Below are 15942 nucleotides of genomic sequence, written 5' to 3'. Positions count from 1 at the left end.
GGCCCCCAGGGCTTTGGAGGTGGGCCAGCCTGGGTGATTCTGCACCAGCAGCAGTGTTTGTAAAAACTTGTGTTAATAATCCATCCCAGATGGGCAGCAGCAGCAGCCTCACCTCACCTCTCACAGCCATGCTGTGGGGCACAAGCCGTGCTCTCAGCTCCTGTGCAGAGAGTGCCCTGGTAGCTCCTTTCCACAGCCAGGAAAGGGCTGATGTGGGAGACAGGGAACTGTGCAGCAGGAACTGTGCCAAGGACAGGGGCGTCATCCCATGGGCTGGTGCCATGGCAAGAGATAATCCTGGCCCAGCAAAAGGGAGGAGGGCTGATACGAGGGGAGGCAGAGCTCAGTCCTCAGCACCACAGCAGCATGAGGGCTTGTCCCTGCTAGCCTGAGCCACGTGCTGCTAGGATCATGTAGGGTAAGCCAGGAGAGTTGATGCTGGCTGCTCTGGAGCTTTGGAGCTGGGCTGCTGCTCTTGGGAGGCACTGGGTCAAGGCAGTAAAGAAATTAAAGCAATCTGCAGTCAATTATACCAATAAGGGAGATGGATTAAAAAGAGCAAGAAAGTTACTACTTAGCAAGAGAAAAGTGGTGAGTAGGTCTGCCTATAGTAGATAAACAATCATGCTAGCTTTGTTTTTGGAGGAAAAGTGATGCTTTTTTATTTTGGAAATCAAGAGGGAACCTTTGACCATCAAATAATTGATGCTCCTCTGTCCCTCCCCCAGATTGCTCATGGGATTTTATTACATAAGCAGCTTTCTCCTTGAGCAAGGGCAGGTGTCTCTTGTTGAGAGGTGTAGAGCAGAGCCAGTGGCAGTCCTGTGAACACAATAGGAGGCACAGTTCACTGGTCCTTGATTTTTAACCAGAAGGCAGAGTGGGCATTGATTGGCATCTGCCATGAAATAAACTCGTGAGTGTTGTGCAGCTTCAAGTGCTGATTTTCAGTTGGTGACTTTTGGAGTCTGTCTGCTGAGGTCAAGGACAGGTGAGGTGCTGTGCTAGATGCAGGACACCCTTGTTTGGTTGTTGAAGCTATTGCTCTTGGCTGTGCCAGCTGGTGCACTGCTGACAAGCTGGTCCTTTCCTCTAGGATTCATCTGTCCACTGCGTAGAACTGTTGCTGCTCTTTTCAGAGGCTGTTTGGGGCTCCCCTGGATTCCTGTCTCTAAACTGTCTGTAATAATTGCATGGGTCAAACTCTCCTGAGAAAGCTCCTCCATGGGAGCAGCAGTTCCAGCTCAGAAGTAGCAAAGCAGGGAACTTGTGGTTGGAAAGGCTGGTTACAGAAGTTTGTGGAGGCACCTTTATGTCCATCACTTTACAGATGGGGAAACTGAGGCACAGGGCAATGTCTGGGTGTGTGTTCAGGGTCCTTCATGGGGCCACCAGCAACCATGGGGCTTTTCCTGCCTGCCCTGAGCCCAAAGCCCCATCAGTGGCTGTTGGCTGCTGGCCACTTGGCTTTAGCTGCCTCCTGTCCACAGGGGCCCTGTGCCGAGTACATGGTGGTGTGTTGATTTGAGCCCCGCAGTGCCCTGACACCAGGTTTTATGCCCCCAAGCCACAACACTGGACCTTTGCAATTCCCTTTAACCAAGCCATGTCCTCCTCTGTCCTCGCCACTGCAGGGGCAATGTCACTCGACCAACTTTACACTTCGACCTCGATGAGCTCAGCTTCGGGGACATCTCCTTTGGTGAGTGTTCCCTGGGCTGGGACACAGCGTGAGGGATCTGTGTGTTCCACAATGGAGCACTTGAACATCCAAAGCATCCCTCGCTCTTGTTCTGCCACAGCAGCCTCTTCAGGGTGTGAACTCCAGGGCTGGTGCCTCAGGTAGCATTCTGCCATTGTGAGATCTAATAGAACCAAGGCATAGAAAGTCAGTATTTTCTGGTGTCTCTGTCCTGCTTTAAAAGGCAGATGTCTGCCAAAGAAGGTGGGAATCCTCCTGGAATGGAAAGATGACCCCCTCCCCCCAAATTATTATACCTCTGAAATTACAGGGCTCACAGACAAAAACATGGGAAAAGGAATAGCAGTTCTTTACTAGAATATATCAGCACAAACAACACCACAATAAGCAGAAGTTTCCAACCTGTCAAACAGTGTTTTTCCCCTCTGGTGTAATTATGATCACAGCAGGAGGAGGTGAAGGCTCTGGCAGGGCAGTGATCCCCTCCCAGCCGGCACTGGCAGGGAAGGAAGGAAGGAAGGAAATGGGAAATGCTCCTTTTGCAAACTCACGGGCAGAGGGGATCTGGGCACTGCCCAGCAGCAGCAGGCAGGAGCGGGGAAGGCAGGCAGGCTGGATCCCAGCGCTGAGCCGCAGCCCAGGGCAGTCCCGGGCCAAGCACACAACCTCCCGCAGCAGCAGCAGCCGACCTTCCATCCCGAGCGGGAGGAAGGGAAGCTCCGCTCCCTGCCGAACCTCGGGTCCGGCCTCACAGCCGCCCACGGCATCACGCCACAACTCCCAAAAACTCCGAACGGAGAAGCCCACCCCCAGAGCCAAAACCCCCCAAGACCCCTATCCCCCCTCTTCACTACGAAGCCTAAACCCATAATAATGATTTTCATTAACTTTTTAAGAAAACTAATTGCCTTTCCTGAGCTGCTTCTTCTCCACCCTGCATCACCACTGAGGAACTTGTTAAGTTGCCTTTTGAATAAATGAAACAAGAAAGGCAACAGGTAGAAATATGGTTCTGAAACAAGAGATTCATCCTGCTTGTTCCGATTTCATTCCTAAAGCCTCTTCAGCTAAGGCAGCTGTTGTATCTTTACTTCTTTTTAACTGCTGGCTGTTGTCTGCATGTGGTGACCTCAGTCTCATTTGAGGTTTTGACATCTATGTTTGTCCTTTTTGTGCCTCCCTTGCCTCCCTGCTGGAGTCATTGCTGGAGCTGGCAGTGGTCACTGTTGATGGGCACAGAGAAGCTCTGGGCTGTACCTGCAGTTGTTGTTTCTCCCCATCTGTGTTCCAATGAGTCTGGGTGAGCAGGTCCAGGGAGAAGCCTCCTCCCCACAGGGCTGGCCAGCCCAGCCAGATGTCCACTGCAGAGCAGGTCATAGCTGCTGTCCAGGCTCTGCAGGACATCCCCACCATGCCTGGCTGGATCTGACTTTCCAGTACAGAAAGCAAATCTCAGAGCTAAAGTGGGGTAAGCCCTTGCAGGCAGCAATCACGGTGAGCAGCACGGGTGTGATGTCCCCGTTTGTTGGGTGAGGTGGGCCATGGTTCCTAATTGCTAATCTCAAAGCAAGGCTCGGGTTTGCCCCCAGCTGAGTGGGCTCTGAGCTGTCAAGTACTCAGTCTGTTTGGCCCAAACCAAGAGCTGCCTTAAGGGTCCTGCAAAGGAGAACTGCGTTAGGGTGCTTTGCATCACGTTCTAGTTCCTGACAGCATCCTCACTTTCTTTTGCTGTAGCCTCTTCTCAATGACGACTCACTGTTTATAGATCTTGAAAAGGGTGGGAGTGTTGGTAGCCTTAACAGGGAATTTTACAGCTTGAATTCTCAGAGTAAATCCTCGGTCTGGGTGCAGACCCATCACTGAGAAATAACTGGTGCTGGTTTGAGGCAGGTGAGGGAGCTCTTCCCCATCACAAAGAGAGAAGCTTGCAGTATTCAGCAGGGCTAGGAGTAGGCATTTTCAAGGCTGCAGTTTGGAATCAGTGTCAAAGGCAATTAAGTGATGATGAATTCTTCCTGCAGCTTCTCAGTGAGCTGTAGTTCAGGCAATAAAGAGCTAAACTCCAGTCACACTTTCATCCTACCGGGATACTCACCCCAAGGGTTATGTCATAATTGGTGCCTAAATGGATATTTGTGTCCTTTCCTAGGCTTTCCCTACACCCAGAGCTGTCGCTTGACTAACACCTCCTCGGTGCCAGTGACATTCAAGCTCCGCGTGTTGGATGATGGCACCCAGCCTGCTGTGAACGTGTTTGATCAGATACACAGCGACAGTGACCCGTCCTGGAGGGAGGGAATTCGTTTTTATGTGGAGCCAAAGGAGTTTACAATGAATCCCAGCCAAGGGACCATCCTGCCCCAGGGACACCAGGATATCGAGGTATGGGAAGAGCCCAGCCACAGACGCTTCAGCATCAGGGCTGAAGCTTCCCTGGAGTGTGGGAGGGCTTTAGCTCTGGTGCCAGCTTTGAGCACTTGGAGCCCTGTGTGAGTGAGAGATCTGCACTGGTGAAAGGCCTCTGCTGGCTGGCTTCCTTGGGATGTTCCTCAAGGAGCACCCTGTTGTTTCCAAAATCACAAGCTGAGATCACATACCATATGGTCAAGTACTGAAGCCATTCTTGTGCTTTTTGAGAGAGATTTCTTTGACTGCAAGTGGGCAGAGGGAGGATGAGGACAGAAGGTGGCTGTTAGAGGAATGTCATTGTAAAAAGCAGTTTGCTTCTCGGTCTCATTTCCCTTCTCCTGGGGAGCAGAATGATTTGTGCTCACTGCAGGGAACTCCAGTGGAGACAAAAAAATGCAGCCATGAACTGCCCAGCACCTGCTGGGCCCCACTTTGCCCTCAGCTTCCTGCTGTAGAGCTGAACTCATTCTGTTCAAGTCAGATTTCCTCTGCATTTATGTCATTGCAGTCAGATGAAAAATTGGCCTCTTAATTTGAATACAGTGGTCCATAGAGCTTTAGTCTAATGTTTTAATTTGGCTGACCTATGCCCTGATACCAAGGTGTGTTTAACAAATCTGGTCTTGCCAGAAGACTTTTGCTACTCTGAGACTGTGCTCTACACATGGGCCAGCAGAAGAATAAAGGCAAAATCTGCCCTTTCCTTACCATGAAACAAGAGCTGGAGGATATCACACGTGGGTAATGAGCTTTTGTAAGGAAGAATTCACTGCTCTTCTCTTCCACCAGGTGACCCTGTGTTCCAACACAGTGATGGAATTCTGTCGGAGAATGCTGGTGGACCTGGAGGGTGTTGGCGAGGGAGTGGCATCACTGGTCATCACAGCCAGGTACCAGCCCTTCCCTGGCCTCCCCCAGCCGCTGCCTTGCACGGGGTTTGCTGGCTGGAGCTCCCAAGGAGAAGTGCTGTCTAATGACCTCCTGTTGTGCCCAGCTGGACATGAGAACAGCGGTGCTTGGACATGAGCCTGTGCTGAAAAGCACCCCTGCTCACTGCCCAGCACGGTCCTGGGCCCTTTTCTAAAGGGATCAGGAATGATAAATTTTATTGGTCTGGGTTTTGGTGCTTGAGCTGGAGCAAATTTCCTGAGGCCTCCTCTCCTTCTTCCTGCAAGAGGTGGAGTTGTGCTGGTTGTGACCACCCTGCACTGGTTTGGGACACACCAAGCAGCCTGCTGAGAGTCAGGGTCTGGTTCTGTCAATGAGGGACATGGCAGGGGGAAGTGGCTCACAGCAAGAGTGGTGAAGGCAAGGTCTTAGGAGGGGAAAACAGCCCTTGATGAGGCAGGTCAGCTCTAGTTTTCCTCCTTCCTCTGCTTCCTGTTTTGAGCTTTAATGTTCTCAGACTCAACCCAAAAGTCGTTCTTGCTGCAGCAGAATTCCATCCTGCTATGCTGCTCTGGCTGTCATTTAATGACAGGAGGGATGCAGTTCCCTGGTGCTGTTCCCTGTTCCAGGCAGAGCCAGTCAGTGCCTGGGCTGCCATTTTGTCAAGCAAGTGTAACTGGGGACAGTCAGTGCATGGAGCTGTGGAGTGAGAGACCGAGGGAGCTGTAGGACCTGGGAGGGGAGATCACCCACTCTGCAGGGCAGGGGGTGTCTCGTGCCCTCCAAGGCTGGGGCAAACAGCTGAGTTCTCAAGCAGGGCAGCAGCACCGTGGGAGAGAAGAGAATGATTTTTACTGAGCTGCTAGAGTTGTGTGTTCCTTGAGCCCTAGTGAGCACTGATCCTTGTTGAGAAGGCTTCCCCAGAGATCACTAGGACTGTTACAGGAGTCCTTGCAAGCCCCCTTGGGTAAAGGAGGAGCTGAGGCAGCCCCTGCGGAACAAAGTGCTCTGCCTGGGGCAGTTGGCAGCCTCTGGCGCTGCCGCTCAGGGTTTACCCCTCCTTTACAAGACATGTTTGAGCAGGAAGACTTTGAAGGCAATTTACCACTGTAGGGTTGTTAAATGTCCGTTTGACAGTGACAAATGTGTTATGCTCCATTTCACAATCTTTGGGGGTAAACATTCTCCATTCTCTCAGTGTCTCATTGCCCGGGGTCATCTTTTGCCCAGGTGTCTCGTTCCTGAGCTGCACGTGTACCCCCAAGTCCTGCTGTACGATGAGTGCCAGCCGAAGGTGCCATACCAGAGGAAGTTCCTCGTTGCAAATAGCACCAATCTTCCTGGCTGCTACGGGCTTATTCCCCAGGTTTGGCATCGCATCCAACTCCTCCTCTCCTCCTCCTCCTCTCAAATATTATTGAGGAGACATTAGGGTAAAAAAGGGTTTGGATAAGGCCTTGCTGGTTTCTGTTCTGTCTTAAAGATCTGCTGAGAACAGGATCCTACCTGAATGTAAACTTCAGGATGTAGTTTAACTTCCTGAGGATAGTTGATGTTCCAGTCTTCAGGGTGTTTTCTTGTGGGCGATATTAGAGGGTTGTGAAAAGCTGCTGCATCCACAGACACCAGTGCCTGTGCTGGCAGCCTCCTTGCAGGAGCCCCTGAGAATGCTAAGCCTACAATTCTTGCATCTTGTTTGTGCCTTTTACCTTTGTCCTGGGGATGTTTAAAAATGTGTGTAAGTTGCTGTTGCGGTGGATGTTAAGGAGTCTAAAATTTCTTCAGAGGTCCCTCTGAAGCTGCATTTGATTCTGTCCCTGCCAGGAACGCAAGGAGGACTCTCCTGTGTTCTACTCCAGCCACAAACCCTGTGGGATTGTCCAGCCTCACAGCATTGCAGAGATTCCAGTTACAATTGAAGTCCAAACAGTGGGCAAGCATCGCACCAACGTTCTTATCGGCGTGTTTGGGGATGAGAGAAACCCACTGGTGAGTGCAAGGGGAGATGTGTGCCTTTGTGCAACTGCTCCTGGCAGGGTGCAAGGGTACAGGGATTCTCCTGGGGAAAACAGGCACAGGCTGCTGAGGAGGACAGGAGGGATCGGTGGCACAAACAGCTCACACCTTAGAGGTGGTAATCTCAGTGTCTGACACAGAAGGTAGTTCATCTAAGCAGGAATCAAGGATAATTTTAGTTAATTGTTCTTTAAAATGCTATTAACTTTGGAAACATCTGTTTTTAAATGTCATCTCTCTGAGCACAAAAGAGGATGTCAGACTTCTGGGAACCTTGAGCTTTCTGTAAAAGAAAAGAAAGCTGGCATTTGAAGAGTGGTTGCAAGGACTTAAACTTACATGTTTTAATATAAGACATGGAAATGATGGTGCCAAACATCTGAACCTGGGCCATTGTGGCACTGCATGTAAATCAGCAGAAAGGACAGGCAGTGCAGGCTGTGCCAGGGAGCCTGAAGTTTGAAAAAACAGTTGCTTTCAACTATCAGGCTGCTTACCTTAAAGAGGAGGGTTTCTCCCCACCAGAATAACCAGTTGTTTAACTATCAGCCTGGTCTTAACTTGAGATTTCTTGCAAAGATTTTGCCTGTGGACCAACAATTTGTAGTTTAAAAGGTTCTCTTACCTTAATCCTTTTAAATTTGGAGGTGAATATGTATTTTTTTTTTCCCCCAAAAAGCCCAGCATTTCAGGTGAAGAGTGGTAGCTGTCCCTAAAGAAATAACTTGAGTGGAGTTGAGCTGGTTAAACTTTTTTAGCTTTCCCTGTTGTGGTTTGTTTTGTTTTTTTGAGGTTTTTTTGTTTTTTTGTTTTTTTTTTAATCTTTCTTGCCTGCTTCCTGGAATAGAGATCAGAATTACGGAGCTCTGGACAGCTGGCAAAAATCTACCCAAGTCCAAGGCTGATAGAGTTTGGCAGAATCCCAGCACTACAGCCTACTTCTCGAAGTTTTACCCTCTTCAACAAAGGTCTCATCCCTAAAGACTTCAGGATAGACATTGTAAGTATCTGTGGGGCTGTTTTCCAGGGAAATAGACTGGTCAGTAGCAGCCATGACTTGGTTTTTAAATGTAAGATTTCCATATTGCCCTGTGTGAGAGGAGGCAAGATACTCCAATATTCTATCTGAGCGAGGCAAGAGGAACCTGGCTCTGGAGTGGTGTTAGCTGGGGCACCCCTCAATGAAATCAGTTGCAGAGATATTGGAGCAGAATTTAGTCTGGATTGTGTTGACAAGTTCTCCCTTAATTTTATCTTTTGTCTTTAGCTCTGATATCAAGAGAAACCTGTGGTCCTTTGCTCCCCAGAGAGCATGGATTTCCCCATGGTTTCCCTGTTCCATCTTCACTTGCTTTGTGCCAGACTGCTGTTCATAGTAGAGAGCAGGGTGCGGGGTCTGTCCTCAGACTGCTCGTGGGGAGGCATTTTTCACACCTCCTGTGGGTCAGGCTAGCTGGGCTGTCCACACAAAGACATGTGGGGCTGTGCACCCCTGCAGTCTGTGATCTCTGTGCCATTGAAGAGCATCTTTGGGCACCAGCTGCAGAGAAAGGCATTTCAATATTGGAGGCTGCAGAGGGCAGAAGGAGCTGGGGCTGCTCCCCTGGCAGGGGGAGCAGGGCTGGTGCAGCCAGGAAGGCCTTGTAGGCTGGGCCTGCGGCTGGGTGGGATGTTTGCTGGATGGGGAGATCCATGAGGGGCTTGAGGTTTGTTTTTCTTCATGCTGGGTGTGTTGGACTTGTGGGGTTGGTTAAAACCTGATACTAAGGACTTGTTTGTGGCTGTGGGTAAAGCATTAGGCCACGTGGGAGAGTCCAGCCACAGCCTCCTGGGCCAAGGAGGGGCATGGATTTTCCTCTTGCTGCTATTCCCGCCGTTTGGGGGATAAATGTAACCTCAAAGTGAGGGATTTTTCCAGGACAGCTTTCTCTAACTCCACAAGAGAATTCTGCTTTCAGCCTCTGCAGGGAGCAATGCACCTTGGCTGGGTGGTCGTGGTGTGTAAAGGATGGGTTTCACATGCTGGTAGCAGGGAGCTGTGTCTGCACAGCTGTGCTGGTGCAAGGCCTTTCCTCCCTTCTTTGGGCAGCTTCCAGCTCTTTTACCCAATATGTGAAATCCATGAAAAACCAGATGACAAGAGTTTTAGGGAAGAGTGAGCCGTGCCCACAGAGCACATGTTGTCCAGTTTTCTTTCTGCTTCCTGTTTTCCTGCTCTGCTCTTACCATTTGGAGATGACTTTTCCAAAGCAGAGGGTACTGGGGCACCTCTCTACAGCTGATGATTGGTGGGAAGTGAGGGCTTCAGTCATTTAGGGGATGTTGAGAAGCACTGATGGCCCCTTGGGAAAGAATAGTTTGGTGCTGGGGATTTGCACAACTGGTTTTGCAGAGATATTCTTCAGGCTCTCAGCATTATCCTCCAGCTGTGTGGTTTCTGGAGTGGGATTGGAGCAGTCCTGGCTTCCTCTGGCCTTGAGCCTTTGTGAGAAGCCAGGAGAGAGAAAGCAGCTTTCCTTGGCACACACTCCAGAGAAAGACTGGGGAAGGAACACTCTCCTGAGGATAAGCATCACTTGGGTTGGGCAGAACTGGGTTAATTAGGTGAGTCCGTTAAAGGAGGGGAAAAGACAAGTTGTAGGAGCTCTGCTGTTGCCCAATACTCTATTTTAGGGATTTTAAGCCTTTATGATTTTTATCATCCCCTCTTTAGTCTTTTTTTCCACAAGACACCAGGGTGTATGGTTCCCATCCTAAATGCATATTATGCTTGTCTTACAGCCTTGCAAACCCCATTGTTACACCATTGAACCCAGAGAAGGAGTGATCCCTGCTAGGGGTCAGGTGCCTGTGACTGTCACAGCAACCCTGGATGACACTGGACTCTTTGCTGACACTATCCAGCTGTTCACTGGGGACAGCCTTTGGACTGCCTGTCGGCTGGTGGCTTTGGGCACTGGCAGCACAATTGTCATAGACAAACCATTTGCCCCAGAGCTCAACCTGGGATACCAATTCAGGTAGGAGATCTCTCCACTCCCACCTCTGCTCCTGTCTCAACAAGGAGCAGTTTTGCTGTAGTCCTTCAGGCAAGGTCTTCAGTGTCCAAAGCCCTGACTCCCTGAAGGCAGAGAGATTCCTTTAGAAACCTGTGATGGCCAGTTGAGAGTTGTTGGACACCCTCAAAAGCCACTGTCAGAGAAACAAGTTGCTAAATTGCCATTGAATTTTCTTTAGTTCTAGTGTCTTGATTATTACTTGATCAAGTGAGGACATAAATGTCTGTCAGCAGGACAGTGAGTAATGATCAAGTGATGATGGCAGGCTCACAAAAGGTTCCTGAAATGGTGCCCAGATGAGGTGGTCTCTCCTTGTGGCTGAGGGACCAAGGGAAGATGGCATCACACCAAAATGGCATGCAGGGGCCCCGGGAACAAAGAGACAGGAGGGTGACAGTTCCCACCGGGAAGGCAGGAACCCACAGAGCAGTCCCAGAGGCAGATGGAAACTCTCTGGTTTGTGTGGGGTCTGCACCGCTGCTTCCTCACGCTGTTCATGGGCTCTGCTGCTGCCCTGCTCTGCCCAGGACCTCGCTCAATTTTTCACTGCCAGCAGAGTTTGCAAAGTTCACTTCCAAACAGTTTCTTATTGCAAAATGAAGTTTCTACAGATGGCTACCAGTGCAAAACCAAGGCTGCTACCAACGAGAGAGGCCCTGCTTCCCTGGTTTCCTCTCCTGGAGCAGGCAGACAATTTTTATATCAGCTTACTGGGATCATCCAGAAACTACCTCTGAGCTGGCTTTTGGGAATGCCTGCAATCATACCCCCACACACAAAGTCCCCAAGTGCAGGATCTCAAAACTCAGTTACAGTTTTGGGCACAGATTAATACAAAGTACAGCAACAGTATGAATCACCCCAGAACAAACATTTTGGAGGAAAACACCAGGTCCTGTTAGCCTTGCCTGGAAAATGCTACATTACCATTATAAACACATTTCTCTTTGCAATAATGACATCAGAAGGGCAGCTTATCAGATACTATTTCTGGTCCACATTAAGAGCTGGAAATGAAGACCTTCTCCAAGCTATTAACACCTCAGGTTGCTCACTGGGAGCAATCTGATGACCAGGGAAATAGCTATTCCCATAATATTTTCCATCCTGCCTTCTATTCTAGCTTCCTTCCCTGTATTCATCGGTTCAAAGTGACAAACGGTGGCCACCATTTCTATCAGCTCTTCTGGAGCGTGGGATGCTACAGCCCACCTGAGGAGGGGGGCCAGGGCATCTCAGCCCTCAGTAGCCCCAAAGATGATTCCCAGAGCCCCAAACGTGCTGCCCCCATGTTTGCGCTGGAGCCACCGTTGATGAAACTGCAGCCAGGCGAGTCTGCGGACCTGGTGCTGCGAGGCTTCTCCCGCGTCGCACAGGTGAGGTGCCCCCAGGGGCTGAGCCTGGGCAACCATCAGATCCCCTCTCCTGGGCTTGCTCCACAGTCCCTCGACGTTAGCCTGGGGAAATGAGCAGGGGCCTTCAAGAAACTGGTTTAAGACCACACGTTTTTGTGGCAGCACCAGCTGCTTTCCCTGCTGGCCACCCCCAGACCAGCTAAGACTTTATTGTGATTCCACAGCTACCAGAACCCAGTGCTGATACCAAAGTAGGGCTGGAAGGAAATACTGCTGTTTCGGGGCAAACAGCATTGCATGCTTAGTCAGCAAAGAAGGGCAGAGAAATAAATTACACTTAGACTAGGAGCCCAAAAAGAAAGTGAATTAAACAAGTGCCAAGTGGTTATTGGGGTACAGTGTTGCAGACAATTGAGCACAGAATAAACAAGCTGCATCACAGGAAGAAAAGGGGGCAGTGACCGTAACTCAGTGGCAGGAATGAGGCCTATGGTGGGTGCTGAGCCAATGTCGGGCATTTGCAGGGTGCCCTGCCACCACCCACTGGTGACAAGTGACTCTTGCATGCAGGAGGTGCAGGATTATGTGATGTGTGAAGCTGTCAGAGGGATAGCCAGCAGGAGAGAGAAGATAATAGAAACAGTCCTTATCTGCAAATATATTGATCCCTCCATAGAAATATCAGCCAGACAATTTTCTTTCCATGTGGAGAAGGTAAGTTTTGGGATTGCATCCTGGCATTTAACAGCATGGCTGAGGGGGTTGTGTGCTTGTGTTAAAACTCCTCTTTACCTTTCCTGAGACACTCTGTAAAGTAAGTGACAACACTTTTAGAGGTGAGACTGGTATTTAACTTCCCAAAGTAAAATTACAGCTGCACTGCCAAGGGGGATCGTGGCCGCTTCCAGAGAAATGCTACTTTCTTTGCTCACTGTAAAGGGAGGCTTTTGAGGATCCTCCAAGGCACGGTGATGTCTGTACACCGATGCTGTAAGGAAGCTGGGAAAAATGGAGATTCCTGTGAATTCCTCAGGCTGACAAGGAAAAACCCATCATCTCCTGTGTCTCTTTGCCTTCTTTGCTGTGCATTTCCCTAAGCTGCACCTGCTTCAGAGGACCCCCCATGTTGCTGTTGAGGCAGGACGGGAATGAGAAGACTGACTTAGAAGGCTGCTGAGAGTGAAACTCTCGTTTATTCAGAATACACTGCTCTTTTATACAGAGTTCTGTGAGGACCAGTTCCATTGGTCCTGAAGTGGAAACAACCCACCCCATTGGTGCAGAGTGCCTGACGCACAGTGATAGAACTTCACTATAAACAATGTGAACAAGAAGAGAGATAAAGAATTATTTACATTCTTCTCCAACTCTTTCCCAGGCTTCTGCCTGGTTAGAAACTCTCCATTTCTCTCTTTGACTGAATCTGAGACCCACACCCCCAGACATCCTGCAGCTGCAGTGATGATAACACTGAAGCAGAGCAGGTGCCCTTTAGTCTCTGGATTCCAACTCCAGCATCATCTTTCCCTCTCCTGCAAGTTGTCTGAAAAAGAGACAATGTTTCATCCTTTGGTTTCTGCAGTTTCAGGCCTCTCCTCTGGTTCCCAGGCTTCCACTGAAGTACAGAATCCCCCCTGGAACAGGCAGTTCAGATGTAATTAGAAGCTTTTCAGCTCTACCTGATTCTGCCTGGGTTCTGCTTGATGCCACACACACAAACTGATTTATTGCATGCTATGGCACAGCACCTGTTTGATGTCAGCACATCCAGAAGTAGTTTCCCAAAGTCTCTGGTTTCTCTAACCATGCAAGAAGCCCAGCACAATGCATAGACAGGAAAAAAGAGCCTAGGCTTTTATGAGGCTGCTAGAGCCAATAAGGTTGTGAGAAATGACTGTATGTGAGTGAAGACCATCTAGTGCTGTTCTGCCCAATAGAAGGACAAAACTGGAGACAAATGGTCTGGAGTCACTTTCTGCTTTAGATTTTGTTGAAGCAGCCACCTCCTCTCAGGGACGTATTCCCTCATCTGTACATGGGAGTGTTTCCCTGTCCCCCAGAGGATGCTGTGGTTTCTAAACATGAGAAGTATCTTTAAAGAAAAACCTCCTGGAAGAAAGGGTAATAAATAGAAAGGGTAAATAGAAATGTATGCGTTTCTGGGGCTGAAAAATGTGAGATGCAGCAGAAGCAGGAGGAGGTCTGTGCCTGGTTGAGGCTGTTTTTCCTTGTCTCCTGTTTCCATAGAAACCCAGTGATGACCTGACTCGGCAGTACCAGCCTTTGTCTTTAAAAAACACCTGCCTGCTGCCACTGGACCTTATGCTGGACTTGGAGCAGCCGTTCCTGGTCTGTGATGAGGACCAGCAGCCCCTCCCAGATGGCCAGGTGAGCAGCCCTGGACTCCTGCAGTGGGGTCTGAACGGGAGGGATGTGGTGGTGCCTTTCTGGTGCCTTTCAAGGGAGCTCCTTGGGTCAAGAAGTTCATTCTGCAGCATCAGCAGTGAGCTGGCCTGAGCTGCATCAGCGGAGCTGCTGAAGGAATCAAAATCTTACCTGAATTGAGAAGATCCGTCCTGCCTTTAAGGCACAGGGAGAAGGGAGCAGGCAACTGGGTCTGGGCAAGCCATGCAGTAAAGGTGTCTCATGGAAAGCATGCCAGCTCTGCCGCAGCCACCCCCTTGTATTGGGGCTGAGCACAGAAATGGCCTGAGGGAGTCCTGGACTAGACTGTGGTGCCTACAGACCCCTGCTGTAAGGAAATGAACCATGAACTGAGAAGCCCAAGCTGGGGTCACTTTGAACATTTACAGTTTTGTGCTGTCAGACCTTGGGACATCATCCCACAGGTGATTAATTCCTGTTTGTGTCCGGCAGCCTGTGACAGTGGATGTAGGGGAGACCTGTCATCTCTACATTGCATTTGACCCAGCTTATGAACTGGATTTTAAGAGCTGGAAAAAAGAGAAAGTTCTGAAGATAGGCATGGTCAGGGGCCATCCATTTGTGGAGCATATCGCCCTTCGGGGAGAAGTCCTCTTCCCAAATCTCCAAATCCAGCCCAGCACCCTGGAGTTTGGCTGCATCATGGCTGGCACTGAAGAAGTGCGTTCTCTGGAGATCACCAACTGCAGCCCACTTCCTGTCAAGTATCACTGGTCATTCCATTCGGATAGCCAGGCGAACAAGTTGAGGTATGTGCACCTTTGTCCTCTCCCTGAAGCTCTTCTTGCTGGTGTCCTGTTTGTACTTGGCAAAGAACAAAGGTGTTGGCCTAGGATCTGGCAAATAACATTGACCAGCCGTGGTCAGGCTGGATGCTCAGGGAATAGGTTTCCAGCAGTTTGGTGCTGTGCAGCCCCCACAGTGGTTTCCCCTGGGAAGGAAAGCTGGGGTGAAAGCTGCTTTCTCAGACCTCTGTGGCCTGAGGCAATGTCCACCTTGATGAAGGGCTCCTAGTGCCAGCTCCCACAGTGCTGCTGAAGGCCCTTTTGGTCCCTCTGCTTTGGGATGGGTCCTCTCTGCAGGAGCTGCTCTCTGCTCCTTGCCTTCCTCCCTTGCATTGTGCTGCAGGATGCCCAGAAAGTCCCAAGACCAGAGAAAGAGCTACTTAGTGCCTGGGCTGATGCTGAACATCTTGTTACCTTCCCTTTCCTTCTTTGCTAGGACAACTCCTTTACTGCCAGGATGATTTCCCTCCCAGGGGTCAGCTTTCAGTGGACACCTTGGATTCTTCACTCCCTTGTTTTGTGGACACTTGTTACTTATTTTGACTTGTCCACTGTGCAACATGTACCTTATGGGTTCTGTTCTGCTTGACATCAGGACTTGTTCATCACATCATCTCCTATCCCTGCCTTCCAGAGAGTTTCTACGTTAGGGTGAAAAATGTCTTCTGGTCACCATGGTCCTGGGAAGTTGCCTCAAACCATTCGTTCAACTAAAGACAGTGGAATAGATGATTAGGGGATCTCTTGGGGGTTATGATGAGAGAGCCCCTCATCCAGAAACGAAACCCAGCCTTAGATCACACGCTACAAAGCCAAAGGCAGTGATTCTTTGGGGAGCAGGTCATTACAGGCCCTGAATGCCTGTCTGGGAATGGTGCATCCAGGTCATGTTTGACTGTGTGGGGAGCACTTGCAGCTCATCAGGGTGACAGGCAGGCACGGCTTGACGGTGTCCCTCACATGGCGTTAGAAACACAAGCAGAGTTACTCTAGGCACCTGCTTCAATTTAAAATGGGGAATGTGACCTGAGTCGCCTGGAGTGTTGGAAAATGTCAATCAACCCCCCCTACACTGTCAGGGAAACATTCCTGATCAATACCTGGTGGAGCCGCAGAGGTTCTGGTGTTGGGCACTGTGGGGGGCTGTGCTGGCTCGTCTGTGGCCGGGTCTGCCCCTCAGTGCCTCAGATCTCACCTTTTTGCTTTCCTCCCACTGTGCTTTTTGCATCCCCACAAGATGTTAATCCCTATCCTCTCTAGTTCCTCAATGTAAGCAATTGCAG

The 15942-nt window shown here is 50.0% G+C and overlaps 1 protein-coding gene across 1 annotated transcript in view; it reads left to right on the top strand.

Moving 5' to 3' along the window:
- LOC110482787 (axonemal central pair apparatus protein HYDIN) overlaps window positions 1–15942 on the top strand; it is an 81502-nt gene that overhangs the window by 28220 nt on the left and 37340 nt on the right. Inside the window, exons 14-24 of the mRNA XM_085589372.1 lie at window positions 1635–1702; window positions 3852–4084; window positions 4901–5001; window positions 6230–6365; window positions 6824–6988; window positions 7863–8015; window positions 9797–10035; window positions 11198–11450; window positions 12000–12143; window positions 13677–13817; window positions 14307–14623. Of these exons, the coding sequence (XP_085445498.1) occupies window positions 1635–1702; window positions 3852–4084; window positions 4901–5001; window positions 6230–6365; window positions 6824–6988; window positions 7863–8015; window positions 9797–10035; window positions 11198–11450; window positions 12000–12143; window positions 13677–13817; window positions 14307–14623 (1950 nt within the window). The remainder of the gene's footprint in view (window positions 1–1634; window positions 1703–3851; window positions 4085–4900; window positions 5002–6229; window positions 6366–6823; window positions 6989–7862; window positions 8016–9796; window positions 10036–11197; window positions 11451–11999; window positions 12144–13676; window positions 13818–14306; window positions 14624–15942) is intronic.

The sequence above is a fragment of the Lonchura striata genome, chromosome 11 (genome assembly GCF_050655825.1).
Source record: "Lonchura striata isolate lonStrDom1 chromosome 11, ASM5065582v1, whole genome shotgun sequence".
Taxonomy (NCBI): Eukaryota; Metazoa; Chordata; class Aves; order Passeriformes; family Estrildidae; genus Lonchura; species Lonchura striata.
Note: the sequence above shows the minus strand (reverse complement) of the source record. Positions and strands in the feature narration are given on the sequence as shown.